The 17829-nt window shown below is 39.3% G+C and overlaps 1 protein-coding gene across 1 annotated transcript; it reads right to left on the bottom strand.

Annotated features, from left to right (window-relative positions):
* Nucleotides 1–415: 415 nt before the first annotated feature.
* Nucleotides 416–14414, bottom strand: ARRDC3 (arrestin domain containing 3). Its single transcript, XM_002188518.7, has 8 exons — nucleotides 13933–14414; nucleotides 10664–10745; nucleotides 8040–8187; nucleotides 6693–6795; nucleotides 6049–6305; nucleotides 5498–5660; nucleotides 4627–4781; nucleotides 416–3215 (listed from the first exon to the last, which is right to left on the bottom strand). Exons 1-8 carry the CDS (start codon nucleotides 14210–14212, stop codon nucleotides 3159–3161), a joined length of 1245 nt encoding a protein of 414 aa, XP_002188554.1. The 5' UTR covers nucleotides 14213–14414; the 3' UTR covers nucleotides 416–3158.
* Nucleotides 14415–17829: the final 3415 nt, after the last annotated feature.

The raw sequence follows: 17829 nt of genomic DNA, 5'->3' as shown, positions 1-17829 counted from the left end.
GCTGCTGGCACACTGGGGAGCCTCAACAGCACTACACAGGGCACACACTTCCACGTCTCCTTATTTCCAAGGGAACAGCAAAGGACATTTTCTACACCCCAAAGCAACAAACTTCACATCAAAGTTCCATCTGCAAACTAGACCTTTGAAACTAGACCTCTCCCTCCTACTCCCCAAAATTTGTGTCACCTCCTCAGGCAAAGGACCAGACAGCTCAAAACAGGGTCACTGCAGCTGTAATGTGATACAGAGTCCTAAAAAGGCATTTCTTATCTGGGACCTGGCCCCATGAGCTCAGTGATGTAAATAAGAGACAGGATCCCAAAACTAGACTCCAGCGGTACTCAGCGGTATAGTTCTAGAAATAGTTTTTCTCTATTTTTTGAGAAAGCAATACATGTTTTCCCACACTAAGTTCCTATATTATGTAATACTTGTGTTTTTTTATTTTACACATAGATACAACATTTAAAACCTTTTTTTTTTACAAAAGTTTATTTTTCACAAGGAAGAGCAATAGGAAAAATTAAACTTGTTTTCCACATACTGTTTTCTTAAAACAAGAGTCTACAAGGACATATTCAGCACCAAAACTAAAAACAAAAAAAAAGTTCAAACAGCCATAGAATATAATCTATAAAGCAAACATTTAATATTGCACTTTGTTTCTCTAATGTTTGGATTTTACTTACTTTTTCCTAATTCATAATTCTCTATCAAATACTGGGTTTCAACTGTGAACCTCAAGTTTTATAATGCTGTGAATTGACCAATATTTGTGGGAGAGCAACACCTCTGAGTAATTTAAAATGGAAGTCTTTATTTGATAAACTTATACAATTTTTCATTCTAATCATAAAGACTGTAATGCCAAGTGAATTACTATGATATTGGTCAATCCTGCCTCATATGCAATTTTCCATTGTATTGTGGTAAGTACTTTAATGCTGTATATATCAGGAATTGTTCCCTAGTCTGTAAAAACAACAAAAAAGGAAAAAAAAGTAAAACCACCAAATGCCCTTTTATACCAACGATCCCATCAGCTTTAAAAATTGTCTGGTTGGAGAGGGTAGAGGGAAGGGACATCCACAAAATTGGCCTAGTAACATCATCCAATTTCCTTCTTTGCCAATATTCCCGCTCCAAACCCAAGCCTTTTAACTGAATCACTTAAAACGCGACTCATTTATATTTTATCACCCTGTTGTCATTTTTGAAACATGAATGATATTTCATGTTCTCATAAAGGCCACTTATGGAAAAGCCTATTTTGTCACATTTATGAAGCCTTAAAAACAAGGCAAAGGTTTTTAAAAATGAGCACCATGCAGAAACACCAACCTCCTCTCTCCCACTCTCTTCAGAGTTTTTTTACTGCACAAGGAGACAAGTATTTGATGGATTAGATCTTGATTTGTTCAAACAGCCAAGACCAGAATGGTGTCCCTTTGTCAGTGATCTGTTTCCACAGTTTCTGAAGAACAAAGTTGACTTCCATTGTACATCTCTAGCATGTAAGCACTGGTATTTGTTAGCACAGGCAATGGCTTCATTGCACTATTTTTCCTGGGGCATACTCAAAGGCAAATGCTCTTTCCATATGTTTTCTTACATTCTGCATGAATACATGGTATAATTCAAGGTTCTGTTTGTTTTAAAGCTCTTGAGAGTGTCACAGAAGATGCAGTTATCAAAGCACTTCCAGCTAACTCATATTTAGGTACGGCTGGTAACATGGATCTTTCTCACTTTAATTACACTTGTAATCTTGTACAGTATCATAAACCCTGAAGGTAATACAAAGTGCACAAACTGAGCTCTTAGCATAAAAGCAGCTTTTTCCTGCAATTTGAAATATACTTTCTATTACACCCATCACATATAGAATTTTTGGTGATTAAGTAGCTATATATAAAAATAAATTTACTTTCCCTTCCTATCCCTACCACTTGAAGTATTGGTTTGTCTGTGAATCCTAGGCAGTGTACGACCACTTCCTTTTAAGAATCTTTTGAGGAAAAGCTGGTGTCTGCTGGTGCTGCTTTCATTTATGCCTTTCTTTTAGAGCTTCACAACTTGAACATCTTTTTTTTATAATGCAGAAAGAGAAATGGGAATGAGGAGGGTTTTGTAACTTTTGTGTATGTCCTTATTCCAGATCTCCCTCTCAAGTAAAGAACAAAAAACAAACACAAACACAAAACAAAAAAAGAACTAAACAGTGCAATGTAAAAAAAACAAATAGCATTCCAACAGTTTGGCAAGTGATGAGTTCACCTGAGATTAAGTGATTTTTAGGCAGTCTGTAACAAAATGCTGCTTTGCGATAATAGTAGAAAGGCAACAAATTCTTAAAAGAAATCAAGAAAGTATACAATCTTGACAAAGTCTATTAGTTTCTTTCTAACTCTTCACCCTCCCACCCTATCCCCATATCTTGTTGCTTATTTACTACAGTAGGCTGCAAAACATACAGCAAGAAGGATTGGCTTGAAGGCATTTGATGTTTGTAAAATAAATCCAGAATAGGATCCAAGCTGAAGAGGTGATACATGATCAGCCTACTAGGACAATTCTGAGCATGTGCATATGCAGGTAAAGTCCAGGCTACATTAAATTAAAAAAAAAAAGAAAAGTCAGTGCATTTGTCAAAGTCTCTTGCTGTTGGGTTTTTTGTTTGCTTCTTTCTTTCTTTTTTGTCAAAGCTTTCTTTTGCTCCTTATTGTGCGGACCACAAGACATAAGAAAGGGCTAACAACTGTCCGACATAAATGAGAAAAAGCTGTAGTGACACTGAACCGCACAATGTAAGCAATAAGCATGTGCAAATTTCCAAATTGTAAGAGGAAGCCAAACCTCTCTTAATGTGGTTTGAGTGTTTGGACACACATGACTGTAGGTTAGTAAGGCTGCTCCTAGTATGTGCCAGTATTTAAGAGGGAGGGGGGGAAAGCTCAGTTCTTCAAGCATGTGGAGCAGTCCTACAATGTTACTGTAGGCTTCAAAGCATAATCACAGGTTGTTTTCATTTATTCACCACACAGGCAAGAGTAAACCCACTTTCTTTGAAAGTGTGTCTCCACTATGATGCCTTGACCTTCAACACGGCAGGTACGATTCCAAACCCAAGTCAAGTCAGCTTCTTATGGATTCTTTCAACGAGAAGGGCAAGATGGTCTGTCATCTGTGGGTTGATCTGGGTTTGGATCAATCTAAACAAAAGATAAAAAACCACAACAACCCAAGGTATTTTTAGAACTGATTGCTAGGAAATAAATTGATCCAAACACTGAAATTTTTAAGTCCAAGACAGTCAGAGATAAATGGTATTCTCAATCCAAAAGTTACTCAGGAAACTGAAGTATCTCTAAAAATTAGATAAAACTTTGAATTGCAAATTACTAAGTAGAGTGAAACATTTTAAACTGCATGTTGATGGTAGCTTAAGAATAAGCACAAACATGTAAAAAAAATTTGTACAGAATCTGCTATAGTAGCACAAAGGTTCTAAATTATTTTTTGCATAGTAAGAAGACAACCAGACTCATCACTCTAATATGTAACTTAAAATACTAAATTGATTTTGGGAGACATTTTACTTAAAAAGGCACAAAGTTATTTGCAAAAAGTTCTTCTACTTAATTTATAAGTAATGAATCCTGAAAAACCCCATAAAATATTTCAGAAGTTCATGTGTACCACGCATTACCTCCTCTTCCTTTTGAACAAAAGGAAGGAGGTGAAGAACATGGTTTCTAACTTAGATCTCCAAAATACAATAGGAACTATATTTTAAGTGGACACTATATAGTTTGGTCAGTTATTTTAAAAAGGTATTTTTTAGAACTAAGGAAAAGCTTACTTCTAAATATTTAAAGTACGTAAAATGAAAAGCCCCAGAGTATTCTAGGTTTATGTTCTAGAAGAGACACAAAAACCATGCCACTCACTCATTCACTGGCAGGTTAAGTGCTTCAAGAGGAAAAGAAACAATCAAGAGTGGGTGGATCCAGGCAAGATTTACCCAAAGGACATTACTCTATTTTGTCCTATACCACTGCTTTTCCCTGAAAAATATAAACATGGCTTTTGAAGGTTTTGAAGCCTGAACTTGTGTCCTAGTTATGGAGTGACTTTCACAGAACTTAACTTGCCGACAGAAATGTTTGAACTGTGCATTTAGAGAAACCTGAGTCAGAAAATAAACCTTTGTATCTTCTCTGCATGGAAATTCTGAAAATAATACATACAAAGAACTAAAAATACTGAGTACTTTTAGAGAGTTGAGTTGAAAACCAGTTTGTTGTGCATCTATAGACTCAAAACATTGGTATTCAGTAATGTCATGCATTACATATATAATGCAATATAACTTTAATTAAAGTTGCTGAAAGAGTGCAAAACAATTTTGGAATCTCTATGAAGCATTAGAATAGTGAAGAATCCTGGAAATTTTTTGATGCAATTTGCCTGAACTTTGCTAAAACTAAGTTACTTTTCCCCTTTTTATATTTTTGCTTATTTGTCCTTGTTTTCATAAAATAGAAAGATTTTCTTACATTTATTCTACATGACAGAATTCAGAAAAACAGTGCATTCATAATTATATTCTTAGGTACCTACTTCTGAATAAAGGGGTGGAGGCAGAAAACGAAACTCCTGGATGTATGCAAACAGTGGTCCTGGAAGCACTCTCTCAAAGTCATCACAAACACCTAAGGGTGCAAGGCTGGACTGCCGTTGTTCCTCCGTAACCACTTCTGCATAGCTGGGAGGTGCTGCAGGGAAAAGGCACACGCAGTTCGAACAACAAGTTCTTATGCATGTCAAAACATATGATAAATATTAAACTTTTATACTGTAAAATGGACCAGCATTTAGATAAATTACTTCTGTGATTTTTACACAGTTAATTGAACATGAAAAAGAGAGTAGGTTGCTATACTTTATTTTCCAACTATGCTCAAATCCAGCAGCAGACTGACCTTTATTCATTGTGGCCTAATTATCACCTTCAAATTTAAAGCATACTCAGAATGCAAAAAAACCCCAGATGTTTATATGCAAAGAGAAAGAAGCTACAGAGCTTCTCCTTTGACAATGGAGATTCCCGTTGAAATTAATTACATTATCCTTTCACAGTCTCTCGGCTACTAAGGATGATAAATGTCACCTTAACTGCTACTCTGACAGGTTACAACCAAGGGTACAGTTGGGATACTGGAGGCAGAATTAATTCTGCCCAGGTACAATGTTTCACTTCTACCAGGTTCCAAGCAGCTGGATTCCACAGCTTCTACACCTGATAGAGGAAGGCAAAGAGGGGAACTCCGTTCTTCTACAGAGAGCAAGCAGGTAGCAAGGAAACATCCACAAAGAATGCTGGACCTTCTATGGACCTTATTATGAAGGATGTAATAATTTGTGTCTTGCTTGCGTGACAGCAATGAATAAAGCACACCAAAAGTGAAACAGACTTGTTTTGTCAGGTTACCTTCTGGTCTTTCAGGCAGTGTCAGACCAAGCCAATTCATGTTCATGCTACACTGGCTGCTTACACTTGATGTTCTGCTACCAAACGGGTGTAGAGGAATGGTGCCAATGACCAGTGGCAAGTTAAGGAATAAATCCATGGCGCCAGGAATATCCACATATACCTAAAGAACAATAAAAAAGCATAGATCAAAAATAGGTTTGTATGAGCACTTTTGAATCATTAGACTAAAAGCTCCAGCCATGTAATTTTTCACAGGGGTTTGAAATTTCATTTTGTTTCTTTCAGAGCCAGTGTCCCTATGGAGACAAATAGCCCTCCCAGACAAAGGCAGCTCTATATTCCTAACACAAGTCCTCACATGGAAATGCCACATACTCATAACACATTTCCTTAGAACATGCAAGATTTAAACTGAATTTACTTATAGAATTCTTGTCTGGACACCTAATGCTAGGCTATGTAACTAGTAAGCAGTTCACAATGCTTTGTTAACAATTTGCAAGGAGCCATGGAAACTACTCATACTCCAATGAAACAACGAAACATACCATCAGTGAATACTCCACACGGATTATACTACAGTCAAGGATTGAAGGAGAAACAGGTGGAATTTTCAACTGTTTGCCATTCCAGGTTTCTGTTTTGCCAGATGACAAGGATTCTCCACGCAGGCTGGCAACAAGCTGTTTGACTTCCTTCATTTTCCCTTTGGCATAAAATGCCTGTGTTTGGTAAATGGCTGCCTTTGGCACCACCACACGGGAAGAGCAGTTCTCAATCTCAGCAAAGATCTGAATTGATTCACCTGAAAGAAAGCAACATTTTGTTTTTTGTATTTATTTGCAAGGCAAGTGAAGCAAATTGCCACATACTGTGTACTGTTACAAGGAAATGGATGCTGCTAGCAATGCTCCACACTTTGAACAACATCCACTGATGCTAGCAGGAATAAGGTCACCATGAGGTAAATCTAACAGAAAAATGCACAGGCCCAATAAAAGCAGATGTTCTTTAACAATATGGAGACAGAACAAGCTAACAAAATCAGTCGTTTAAACTAGCAAGACAGATGAATGCAAACCAAAATGGTAAGAAGAGTTTAAGTATTTCTTTTATATAACAGCAGCTAAGTAGACACTGTCATTTTAAAAGGGAAGGAAAAACATTTCCTATAATTACTTCTGTTACGTACCTGGGGTGTAGCCCTTCCTTTCAATTTTGGCACTTAAGGATATTGGGCCTGAGGTACAAAACCAACAACAGAGAGTTTTTTCTTTTGTGCCTGCTTGGGGTGACTGCAAGAAAAGAACAATATTTACCATTTAATAGAGTGCTACATGATTCTTTTAATCTGTTTTAATCAACACAAAAAAGTTATTATATACTTTATGTGCATTTTGTTAAGCATATCTAGTTTTATTTAGAAGGAGAAACCTCAAGCAAATTGCACTGTGCAAACTATAAGCTTTATTCTCATTCCATACTTATTAACAGTGCTTTTTTGTTACACTTCATACTGCAGTTACACTTAAAACTAGTTTTTATACATAAATAAATTTAGCACAGCTTAAGGAAAGGCTTTATAGCCTACATATCCCACCATACTGCTGAATAGCTTTTAATTTACCAGTAAACTAGAACATCTATCTTTATACAGCATTCAGAGACAGTAACTAAGGTAAAGTACAGTAACCTTAACTCCTGCTATTTCCCGTTTCAAAATGATCCTGTTTCATCTGTATTAAACAGACTTTGTTATTTTACAAGATACCAGGATTAAGGACTTGATCCAAAGCCCATTAAAGTCAAATGAGAGTCTTTTGATTTTAATGGAATTTGCGCATGGCCAGTGTCCCCTTCTAAGTCTAGTTTTTCACCCATACACACAAGAAACCTATTTCAATGGATTTTGAGATTTTTTTTTTCCCCCTCTCCATGGGGGGTGAATTTGAAGAATAGTGGCGGGGGGGTGGGGGGAAATAGAGTTTTAGGTCTGATTGAATTCAAATACATCCTCATTGAAAGGAGTTATGCTGCTGAAATTATTTTAATGAAATTATATTTCAGAAAAATATTATAGACCATTGTGATAATTTCTCCCCATTGGTAGAAAACTATCCATATGAAAATTATCAATTATGCACACCAGTACATTATTTCCTTTGCATTTTTAAGTTTGCAGTCTGTCACACTAATTCTTTTAAGTTTCACTGTTCTTTATTCAGAATCAAAGAAGGACAGTTCTTGAAATTTTCCTTCTTACTCACACTTAACAATTTAGTATAAATTTAAATTGGCAAAAACATTTTATGCATCTTAACAGTAAAGCAACTCCAAGGAGACGAAAATGTAGCTTTCAAAATGCCAGTACTTACAGAGTTGCAGAACCAATGTAATATTTTAAAGATTGGCTGTAACTAAGTATCAGGTAAGTATTAGGTAATGCATTAGGTAAAATTAGATATGGCAATTGTTTCAATGATTAAACTTCATTATTTTTTTATGCCAGAAACAAAAAACGAATTCTGTCAATTCTTACCAGTAATGAAGGAGTGTTGATATCTATATGTTCAAAGACTGTAAATTCCTTCTTTAATTTTACTGGTAGAAACCAAGGCCTATGCAATTCGGCTTTCACCCAATAGCGCACACTGCCATGTCTGCCTTCGAATGAGGTAGCAAGTGGTCTGTGCAGGACACAAAGGTCAGAACTGAGTAAAGTCTTTCTGTCTCATAATGATACAATTGATCAAGTCAGTGATTAGTATCTAGAACTGCATTTTTAATGCACTGTAGTACTTAATGTAGAGTATCTCAGAAAAAAATCTAGATTAAAGATGAGAGAAAAAAATCATCTCCAATCTATCCTCCTATAGTTTTTCATAGGTTTTAGGAATCAATTAAAGAATTGTACTAGAAAATGCCAGGAGAGCTCAGATTTTCTTTAACTCAAGAGGCCACTTCCACATCTACAGTAAAGTATGCCCTTTTGACTAACAATTTAGAATTACCATTAATATCAACCAATTATAGTTTTGGATACTGCCTTTTGTAAATCACTGTGTATTATTTACAGTAGCTCAACATCAGGTTAATTTTAGCTGTAACTCAGCACTTCCATAGTTAAGTTCACCTTAAGCAGAGTAAATATTACAACACGGAGTTCTGAAGAGAGGCTATTTTGAGCACCTTCTAATCTTTCTCTACCCTGATGAGACAGCTTAAAACATTTATAATACATAAGAATGTACACATATATGTATTTATATATACGTGCACATACAAAATCATGCAGACTACTCTGGAATTTGTCAAATGAAAGAAGTCTATTTTAGAAGCTGGAGGAAAGATGATGCAGGTAGTTTTTTCAGTCCTGCAAACACTGCCTTTTTTACTGTAGTATCATAAAATGAAAGATAAAGTATCTTTAAAGTTCAATTATTTCCAATTAACAGTAGTTTCTGTAACTTATTGTCTTTATTTTTATAAGTATTTTTTGGTAATTTACTATGTTCTGAATATACTGTTATATATACATTAAACCAAAGTATTTGTAACATTTCCGTATTTTCCCTAGAGAGTAATACTAGCCATGCTAGTGCTTTACTAGTATTATTCTTTCAGTTACAGGTTTGACTTCAGTATTTGCACATTTGAAATGTTTAGTTTTTTTCCCTAATAATGCAATTAAAACTTCAGTTTTTCATTCTGTCCTATATTCTGTAGAAGAAAAATCAGTAAGGATGATGCACATCTTTCCACTGTTGCTCTGAAGCTTACGTCAGCTTTGGAAATATTCTATGGACACAAAATAGTAAGTAAGTAGGCAGCATCAAAGTTCAGGCTTTTAATATCACTCTTTGTTTTTCCAGTATTATTAAAAACTGGGTTAACAGCTATTCTTTTGTGACACTTAGAAACAATCAATGATTCAATATCACAATGCTTGTGATATTTTGCTATTTGGCTGTTTCACTTCAAGCTATGCATTTCATGTTCACACTTTTAATGTTTTGGGTTTGGGATTTTTTTTTTTTGTATCCCCTTTTAAACTCAAGGGAAAATCAGTACTGGCCTAAATGTTGAGATTTTCACAGAATGCCAAATTGTCTTTAAAATCTCCATGTTCACAGATCTTCCCAGAAAATCTTACTGAAACAATGCAGAAGTCCTGTGCTATTCACTTTGAAACTGTAAAATTGTTTACCATGTACACATTCTGCTAAAACCAGCACTTCTAATAAACAACTTTATTATTAGGCAGTGAGCTTACTTCACATAAAACTGCCAAATTTTCAGCGGCTTTTAAATTTTTAATGCCCACTACTTGCCTTTTACAGGAAAAGGCTCATTTTTCATCCATACTCATACTCCCTCTTTTCCTGTGTATTTGATTTTTCAGGAACTTGTATTTTTAGCTCATTTCCGTATTTCCAACTCTACTACGTCCAATCTTACATCTACAGTGCCCGTGTTACATATTTCACACAGGAGTGGGGCAACAATTTTTATCTTACCAGAACAAACTTCTGCTCTTACTCTTGCTTTGCCTTTGTTTTCTGAAAAAAATGTTTTTTGGTAGGAAAATTCTTCTTACTTTATTCACCCATTCTTAAGTTTGTTTCCATCCAAGCTTTCTGCATAAATAGCCACCCTGGCTACACAGATCCTATCTGAATAAGAACAACCTCCTCTTTTGTTGAAATCTAAGTACACTTGCCACATCTGTTCAGACTTGAGCCCAAACAATTCCACTGTGATGTAGTCTCTAGATCTGCTGGTCTGCATAACTCCAGTAAATGGTTGAGTTAGAAGGTATTTCAGCCACTCTGCAGGACTTAAGCAACAGTTCAAATTCCCCTCCCTCCTCTTAAGAAGGGGTAATATACTGGAATATCTAGTCAGTCAGTAAGACTTGGTAAAATGAAAGTGAGCAACTGGGCAGCAGTAAGCTCCTTCTTCGTGGAATTTTTTTTAAATAAAAGATGGGTATATCAGTGTAAAAGCAACCTCTTCAGTTTAATGAGATTATGTTCTCTACTGCATGTTACGAGCACAATTCCTACTACCATTGAAAAGGTTTCCCCTCCACCCAAAGCAGGAGTTTTAGTCAGGTGGGTGGGCAGCAGAGCCCTGTGTGGAGGACTGAGAGTGGGTACTTACGTCTGTGGAAGCTCGAAGCTGAATGCATATTCATGCCTTCCTGAATGGATGGAGTGAAGGCCCTCTTCTGAATTGTCATCATCTAAAAAAGAACAAAAACAAGCTATTCCAGCTGCATACATGTTATACCTTGTGTCGGCTTCTCTCCAAGAAAAAAAGCAATTTGCTCACATATTACAACACTCAAAGAACGTAATATCCCAGAAACAAGGTCTCCAGTCCATTAGTTATTAACTGGGGGAAAGCAGGACCAACTCCGACTGATAGAAAGGTAGGCAGGACTACCAGCTTCGCCTTACAGAGAAGCAGAGGTTAATGTTTCAATATAACGCTACCTCTGCACAGTGACACAGTTTCAACTGCTGCCATTTCAAGGCCTCCATTCAAGGTCTGTAAAGGAAATAATGTTGCTTTCAACTGCTGTTCAGCATGAACTAGAGCAGGCTTTTTACCAGCATTAACAGCATCAAGTCTGCGCTTAAGATTAAAATTAGAAATTCAGCTTCTTTGTATCTCCTGCCTGGCAACAGTGTCCAGACATTAATCGTACAAACGTGTGATAAAGGAGTAAGTATACGAGCAGCACCCAGAAAATACCCAACAGATTCAGGGACACAGGAAATGGCAAGTTGCCCAAATAATGCTATCTAGAGCTAAACCTTTTCTTTCTTTAATAGATTAACTTGATCTTGCTCATACAGAGCACAGATGCTTTCTGGTTTTATGCCAGGAATGCTGACCCTTGTTTATGGTCACGATTATTTGTCCAGCTTCAAATGCCACAAGAAAATTGCAGTTTATCCTGACATTAAACAAGAAAACCGCTGACTTGGTCAAAATAAAAGTTGAGTAAAAAATGACTGAGCACCTCGCAGACAAAAAGGGCTGGAATTATTAAAGGGGTTATAGCAAGAAAAATTGAAAGAGAACAGCTTATGTGTGATGGTCTGAAGCATTAATGGAGGCATGAAGGAGGGTTCTGAGTTTCTATTGTCCTATAGAAGAGCCGATGCTCTACCTCTTGCAGTGCAAATACCGAAAATTTAGAAACGAAGTAACAAAACAAACAAAAAAAAAAACCCTCCCATCAGCAAGATGTGGAAATAAATACACCTTCAGCACGCAACATCACTCAACGTAGGTCAGGAAAATGTGCTGAAAAAGCAAGAAAACGTGTCGGCCTAAAGGTGGGCTTTTATACGGTTAGTTTGCGTTTGGGTTTTTTTTTTTTAATTTTTTTCCAATAAATACGATTTATTTGTTTTTGTTTTATTTTTTTTTTTCCCGAGGTTGGGGTGGGGGGGAGCCTGGCGGAGAGCGGCGCAGCCCCAGCTTGAAAGCAGCGCTCCCCCCCTTCCTGCCAGCTCAGCAGTCCCGCCACGCCGCGGTAAACAAGTGCTGAGCTGTCAATCAGCGCGGGCTGGAGCAGGAGCCGACCGGCCTGAACCGGAGCGCCGCCAGCCCTGCCGCTCTCGCACGCTGCCGGCTCCGCACCCAGGGCGGACCCTGCCGCCGCCCGCGCCGGGCAGACCCCTCAGGTGATGGGGCAGGGACGAAACGGAGTGCAGCACGTCCTCCTGCCCCCTCTCTCTCTGAGGGGTTTGCGCCGAGCCATCGCCTCGGGGAGCGGCCCCAGCCCGCCGGGGGCAGGCAGCGAAACCTGCTCACTCACCCTCGCCGCCAGCGCCCCGCCAATCAGCGGCGGGCATCGCCTTAGCAACAGGGCAACAAACCGCGGCCGGCCAATCAGGGCGCGGCCGGGCCGCGGGACAGCGCTGAGGGCAGGCATGGCCGGGCCGCGGGGCAGCGCCGAGGGCAGGCACGGAAACGCGGCCCCGCGGGGCTCCCGGCCCGCCCGCTCCCACGCGTGCTCTCCCCGCCACGGGCGGCTGCTGCTGCTGCGTGGCTGCAGACTCCCGTCTCCACGCTCTTGGAACCCGCGGGAAGTTACGCTCAGGTGACTGATTTCCTATGCGGTGGCAGCCCTAAGTCACCTCGTTAGCGCGGTGTGCTCGAGATGTGAAAAAAAAAAAAAAATAAAAAAAGGCCCGAGTTCTGCTACAGCTTTGAGCTGGGGAATACTGTGTGAAGGGCTAGGTGCCGCCCGGAGTTGTTCAAAAATTACATTTATTATTTTTTAAGAAAGAACGAGAAATACCGCATCGTTGCTGTGTATATGATGTATGTTCAGGGGAAAAAATACTTAAAAAAGGGGGACAAGCAGCCCAAAAAATTACATAACCGGGTTTTAACATTATTTTCTTGCACTGGGGAATTAAGTCATCGCCACCACCTGACGGCTGCGGCCAATCTGCGCGGAGCGGGCGGCCCACCCCCCTCCTACAAAGCCGGTCCCAAACAGGATTGAACCGCTTCGAACAAAGGCTGCGAAGTTCGGGGGAGAAAGAAATAAAAAAACACAGAGAACCCCCGGGCCCTGGCGCTTGCACCCCCCAGGGGAAGGAGTCTGCACTTCGTGGGGACACCATGGCGGCTCGAGTGGGAAGCGGGGAGCAGGAAGTCCTCATCTCCCCAGTTTTGGGAGAGATGCTTCCATTACGCAACATCGCTTCCCCCCCTCTCTCTCCTCCCCCTCCTTTTGCTCCTCATCAAGGGCTTTTCGGACACATCTTTACATCGGGGTGACCCCCATTACCCATCGGGGTGTAGGGGCGACCCAAAGAAATTAAAGCTTTTTACCAGGGCGAGCATAATATTGCAATGAGGGAAAAATTACACGTGGGGTGGTGAGATGTCAAAATAAGCCAGGGAGACGCTTTTATCTGCCAATTATCAACCATCCTGAAAAATTCATTGTATTATCAGCCCAACAGCATCAGCAGAACCCCTCATATGTCAAAAAGTATGGTTTTTATGCTTTCACTGTGTTTCAATTAGTATTCTGCCAATAAAGTCCGCTGCCCATCTGGCTGTAATTTTACAGCTGTTTTTCCCCACGAACAGCAAATCCTACTAAATGTCACCAAGGAAAAAAATAAAAGCTAAAACAGTCGGGAAAAAAAAACCCAAAAAACTTATATTAATATATGGCCGTGCTGAAGGGCACGTAGTTCAAAGGGAGTCCTCTTGCTTGCAGGTACTTTGCAAATGCATTTCCTATATGTAACTCCATCGCAAAGATACGACCCTGGGCACGTCCTGCTCTCCAATGCACCTATTAAAAGACAGGACTAAACCGGGGTGATACAAAGATGCGTGCTTTTTTTCCATAAAAAAAGCAAAGCAGCACAGTAAAGGGCAGCCCTTACCTCTCTCGTGGCCGATCAGGATGTCTTTATGGTTGAAATATTCCACTTCTTCGGTGTAGTTCTGTGTATAGGCAGTGTTGGATCCAGCATTCCTCGATTCAGTCCAACGTACTTTAGCGTGGCCCCTCGCATGGATTTTAAGAGATTTCACTCTGATTTCCCCAGTTACTTCTAGACTGACCCTTCCTGAGACTGTATCCCCGCTAGAGTAAACAGGGACATTGCTGTCATTCAGACAGTCAAAGCTTATCGTCAGACTCTTCACCTTCCCCAGCACCATGGTTTTATAGCAAAGTGTAGAAAAATAGACTGTTAAGGAAAAAAAAAGGGGGAAGGGGGAACCCAAAAAACAACCGACCCCGAGCCCCTGGGGCGCAGGGGTGCTGCAGCGCGTACCCTACAGGCGGCTCATGGGGGCGGCGGGGAGCCCCGGCCGCGGCGCGGGCGGCGCTGGTGCCGACGCGGCGTCTCCCCACAAAGGCGCTGCCGCGCCGCCGCCGGCCCCGCCTTATAAGCCGTGTGACAAACAAGCGCGGGCGCGCATGCACCGCCCCGCCCCGCCGGGGCAGCCCCGGCTCCGCGCCGCCGCCGCCGGGGAGCGGGCGGAGTGCGTTTGGTGCCGCCCGGCCGGGCGGAGCGGGGTTTGTGCTGCGGCGGACACCGCGGAGGTGATGCTCTGTTAGTGCATTAGTATTTCAGCCTCTACGGAGACATCAAAGTTGTACCTCAATTAACAGACCTTGTTCTGAAACTGGCAAAGCCTGCCTTCTCTTGGTCATTGGGTTTTGGGATTGTTTTGGTTGGTTGGTAGGATTTTTCTGCTTTGGTTTGTTTGGTTAGATTTTCATCTTTGTTTGGTTTTTTGTCTCTCTGTGTGTATGTGTCTGTGTCTAAAGATGGGAAAGAAGTGATCAAAGCTTGATAGGAAATGATAGAAAATCATGGCAAGAAATAAAAAGCAGTCCTGGCTTTCAGGGTAGTATGTATTGTACTATGTGAGGATCCTCTCTCTTAACTTTTGAAAATCAGTACTGATTAATCTGAATTTAACTATGGCATTATCAATGACTGTCCCAGTAATAAAAATTACATTGCTGTAAATCATCCCTGGAAATGTTTCCAACTGTTGATTTTTTTTTTTTTTCATTATTGTTACTTTGGTTGTGCTTTTACTCTGGTAAATGCTCTGGGTTTGGTTATTTAATGCTACATTTTCTAATTCTTGCTCACTTCCCTGCTGACACAAAATTTTCAGTGAGAAGTATGGTGGTGCTGGATGACATTCACCAAGACAGCATTCTTTGGGGGGACTAAACTGAGATACATGGCTAACTTTTCATGCTAACAGTTAAGTTTTGAAAGTGTTTGCCTATTCTTGCTGTTTTTTCTGAAGTAAAAAAAGTCACATTTTCCTTGGCCTTGTGGATATTCTCATGTGTTTTTTTGTGGCCAAAGGGGTTCAAGTCTCTTTTTGGTAAATTAGGATTTTCTGTGCTTTTGCAGCATCTCATGGTAAGCATTCATACTTCCTTAGCTCTTAGAATCATAGAATCATTGAGGCTGGAAAAGACCTTCAAAATCCCGAAGTCCAACCATAAAAAAAACACTTGCAAGAGAAGCAGAGGTGATTCAATTCCTCTTCTGACAGTGTTTTTCTTGTTCTTCTCATGCCTTCAGACTCAGGTGGTCTCTTGCATGTGTTTATTTGCACATTTTAATTCTATTATGTAGTTTAAAAGATAATTGTGTCTTTCATGAGTCATAGAAGCCACAATTCCATGGTCTCCAGTTGCTACAGGACTTGAGAAAGCTGGCAGCCAGGTGGGATGCAGCTTTCATCCGCAGGGTTTGGGTCATATCTCCTGTCCTGCCAGTTCTGGGCTGGTTCTTAATGTTCACCTGCCCTAGGACAAATCTGCAGACATTATAAAGAGCAATTGCATTTTCCAGGAAGCTGAAGATACAAATCAGTTATTCCAGTGGACATTAATCTAGAATTTTAATTTTTTTTTAATTTTTATTTTTTTTTATTTGTAATCTAGATAGGTAAGGAAGAGGATCATCCTACATAGTTGGGTTATGTGCAGCAGTACTTTGTGTACTGCTTGCATTTGCCTATTCCAGACTTGTTAAAGAAGAATAAAATACTTCACTAAGCTGCTGCAAATCATCTCCTGTATATACCCTGCAGACCTCATAGCCCTGTCTTAACTCCCCTCTCTCTAGACATCAGCCATTCCTAGATCACCATATTTTGTGTATGGCTATATGTGATTTAAATCTGGACCACTGAACAGGCTGACATGGTTTAGTTAATCATGTGTTATGCATACTAAACTTCAGATTGACAACTCTGCAGAAGAATCTATGTATGTGTATGTATACATTTCCCGCATCCTGCCAAAAATCACCCATACACATTCAGCCTCTGCTGCTGTTTTTAATACTTCATTTTACTTTTGTGTTCCTAAAGAATACTCGTCATGCCACCTTGTGGCAAAGGTGGTGAAGTACCAGCACTGCCTTTCACCAGTCTCTGGCCTCTGCACTTACGCAAAACTGACATTTTTCCTTGAAGCCTTTTTGTCAAAATTAAAAAAAAAAAATTAAAATAAAAAAAAAAAGAGAAAACCTTAATTTTTATTTTATTTAAATGGAGAACATACTATGAAGTTTAGCCAAAAATATTTAACAGGTTTTTTCCAGATGTTAACCAAATATTAGTTATTTTTCAGGATTTAAGTTTTTGCATTTGTCAAATGAGCTATCCTCTAGTTAAATATTAAAAGTTTTATAGATCTTGACACAGGATTTTAAAAATTGGTTGCAAAGACAATCAGGTTTTACCATCTTAGATCAACAATAGGCAGTGAAGACTTTGTACACACATGAATTATCACGAGCTTTCACTAACCTTTTACAGGCCTTATGCATGATGCAGTCCACAAAAATTCACATAAAGTTTAAAAAAAATATTAATTTGATTAATTAATCCAAATTTATTTATTTTTTTAAACTGGCGGAACCAATGAAGATCATGTTTTCTGCTATTGAAGTTAGTAGCTCCAAGGAAGATGGCAATATTCCAGCCTTCAAAAAGGCATAAAGACTATACCTTACTTTACAAACCTTTTCTTGAAACTGGCAAGCTCTTCCTTGTTTGTCTTTTTATTTTTTTTCCCCTTGGAATTATTTCTCCTTTTAAAATTATTTTCTTATTTTTTAAATAAAACAGCCTATGCCTAGAACTCTCTCAACCTCCATGTGACCTAATGGTACATTCATGCTGAAGACCATTCAAAATTCAGAGGTTAGGTCCATTTAGAATCTTTTTAGCTTATCAGTCTTCTCACTGTGCACTTGATAAATCTGCAAGGGTGGGTATAATGCACAATGATCTTGATAACAATCATTACATTTTTCTAAAAGCAAAGCCAGAAAAGCTTGCAATGTTCTCCTGACTCATTAATAAACTACTGTTAGTAGGAAGATCCAGGCTTTGAGCCCATCTTCTTACAGACCATCCTGGTTTGAGACTAGGCCTGGTTTGATGTGGAGACATCCCTGTGAAGCTGTTGCCTTGTACACAGAGAATGGGCTAGAGTGAGTGTCAGAATAGAAGATGTGCATTTTCTGAAGGTTAATGTGTCGTTATCAAAGGGAGAATCCTGAAAAGAAAACACATGCTCCAGAATGGTTTCTATATTTTGTGCAGTGAATGAACGAAACATGTGAAATGTTCTCCTAATGGACTAGTTTCTGTTCATCTTTGTTGTGTCTGATCCCAAATCTATTCATAAAAATAAGAGAAATGAGGTTTGCCCTCATCATACCTGCTGTGAGGCTGCATTTGTAAAATGTTGTCACAATAAAATAGTGAGATAAAAATGTTAATTT

Source organism: Taeniopygia guttata, chromosome Z, assembly GCF_048771995.1.
Source record: "Taeniopygia guttata chromosome Z, bTaeGut7.mat, whole genome shotgun sequence".
Classification (NCBI taxonomy): Eukaryota; Metazoa; Chordata; class Aves; order Passeriformes; family Estrildidae; genus Taeniopygia; species Taeniopygia guttata.
This window is presented reverse-complemented; position numbering and strand designations above follow the sequence as displayed.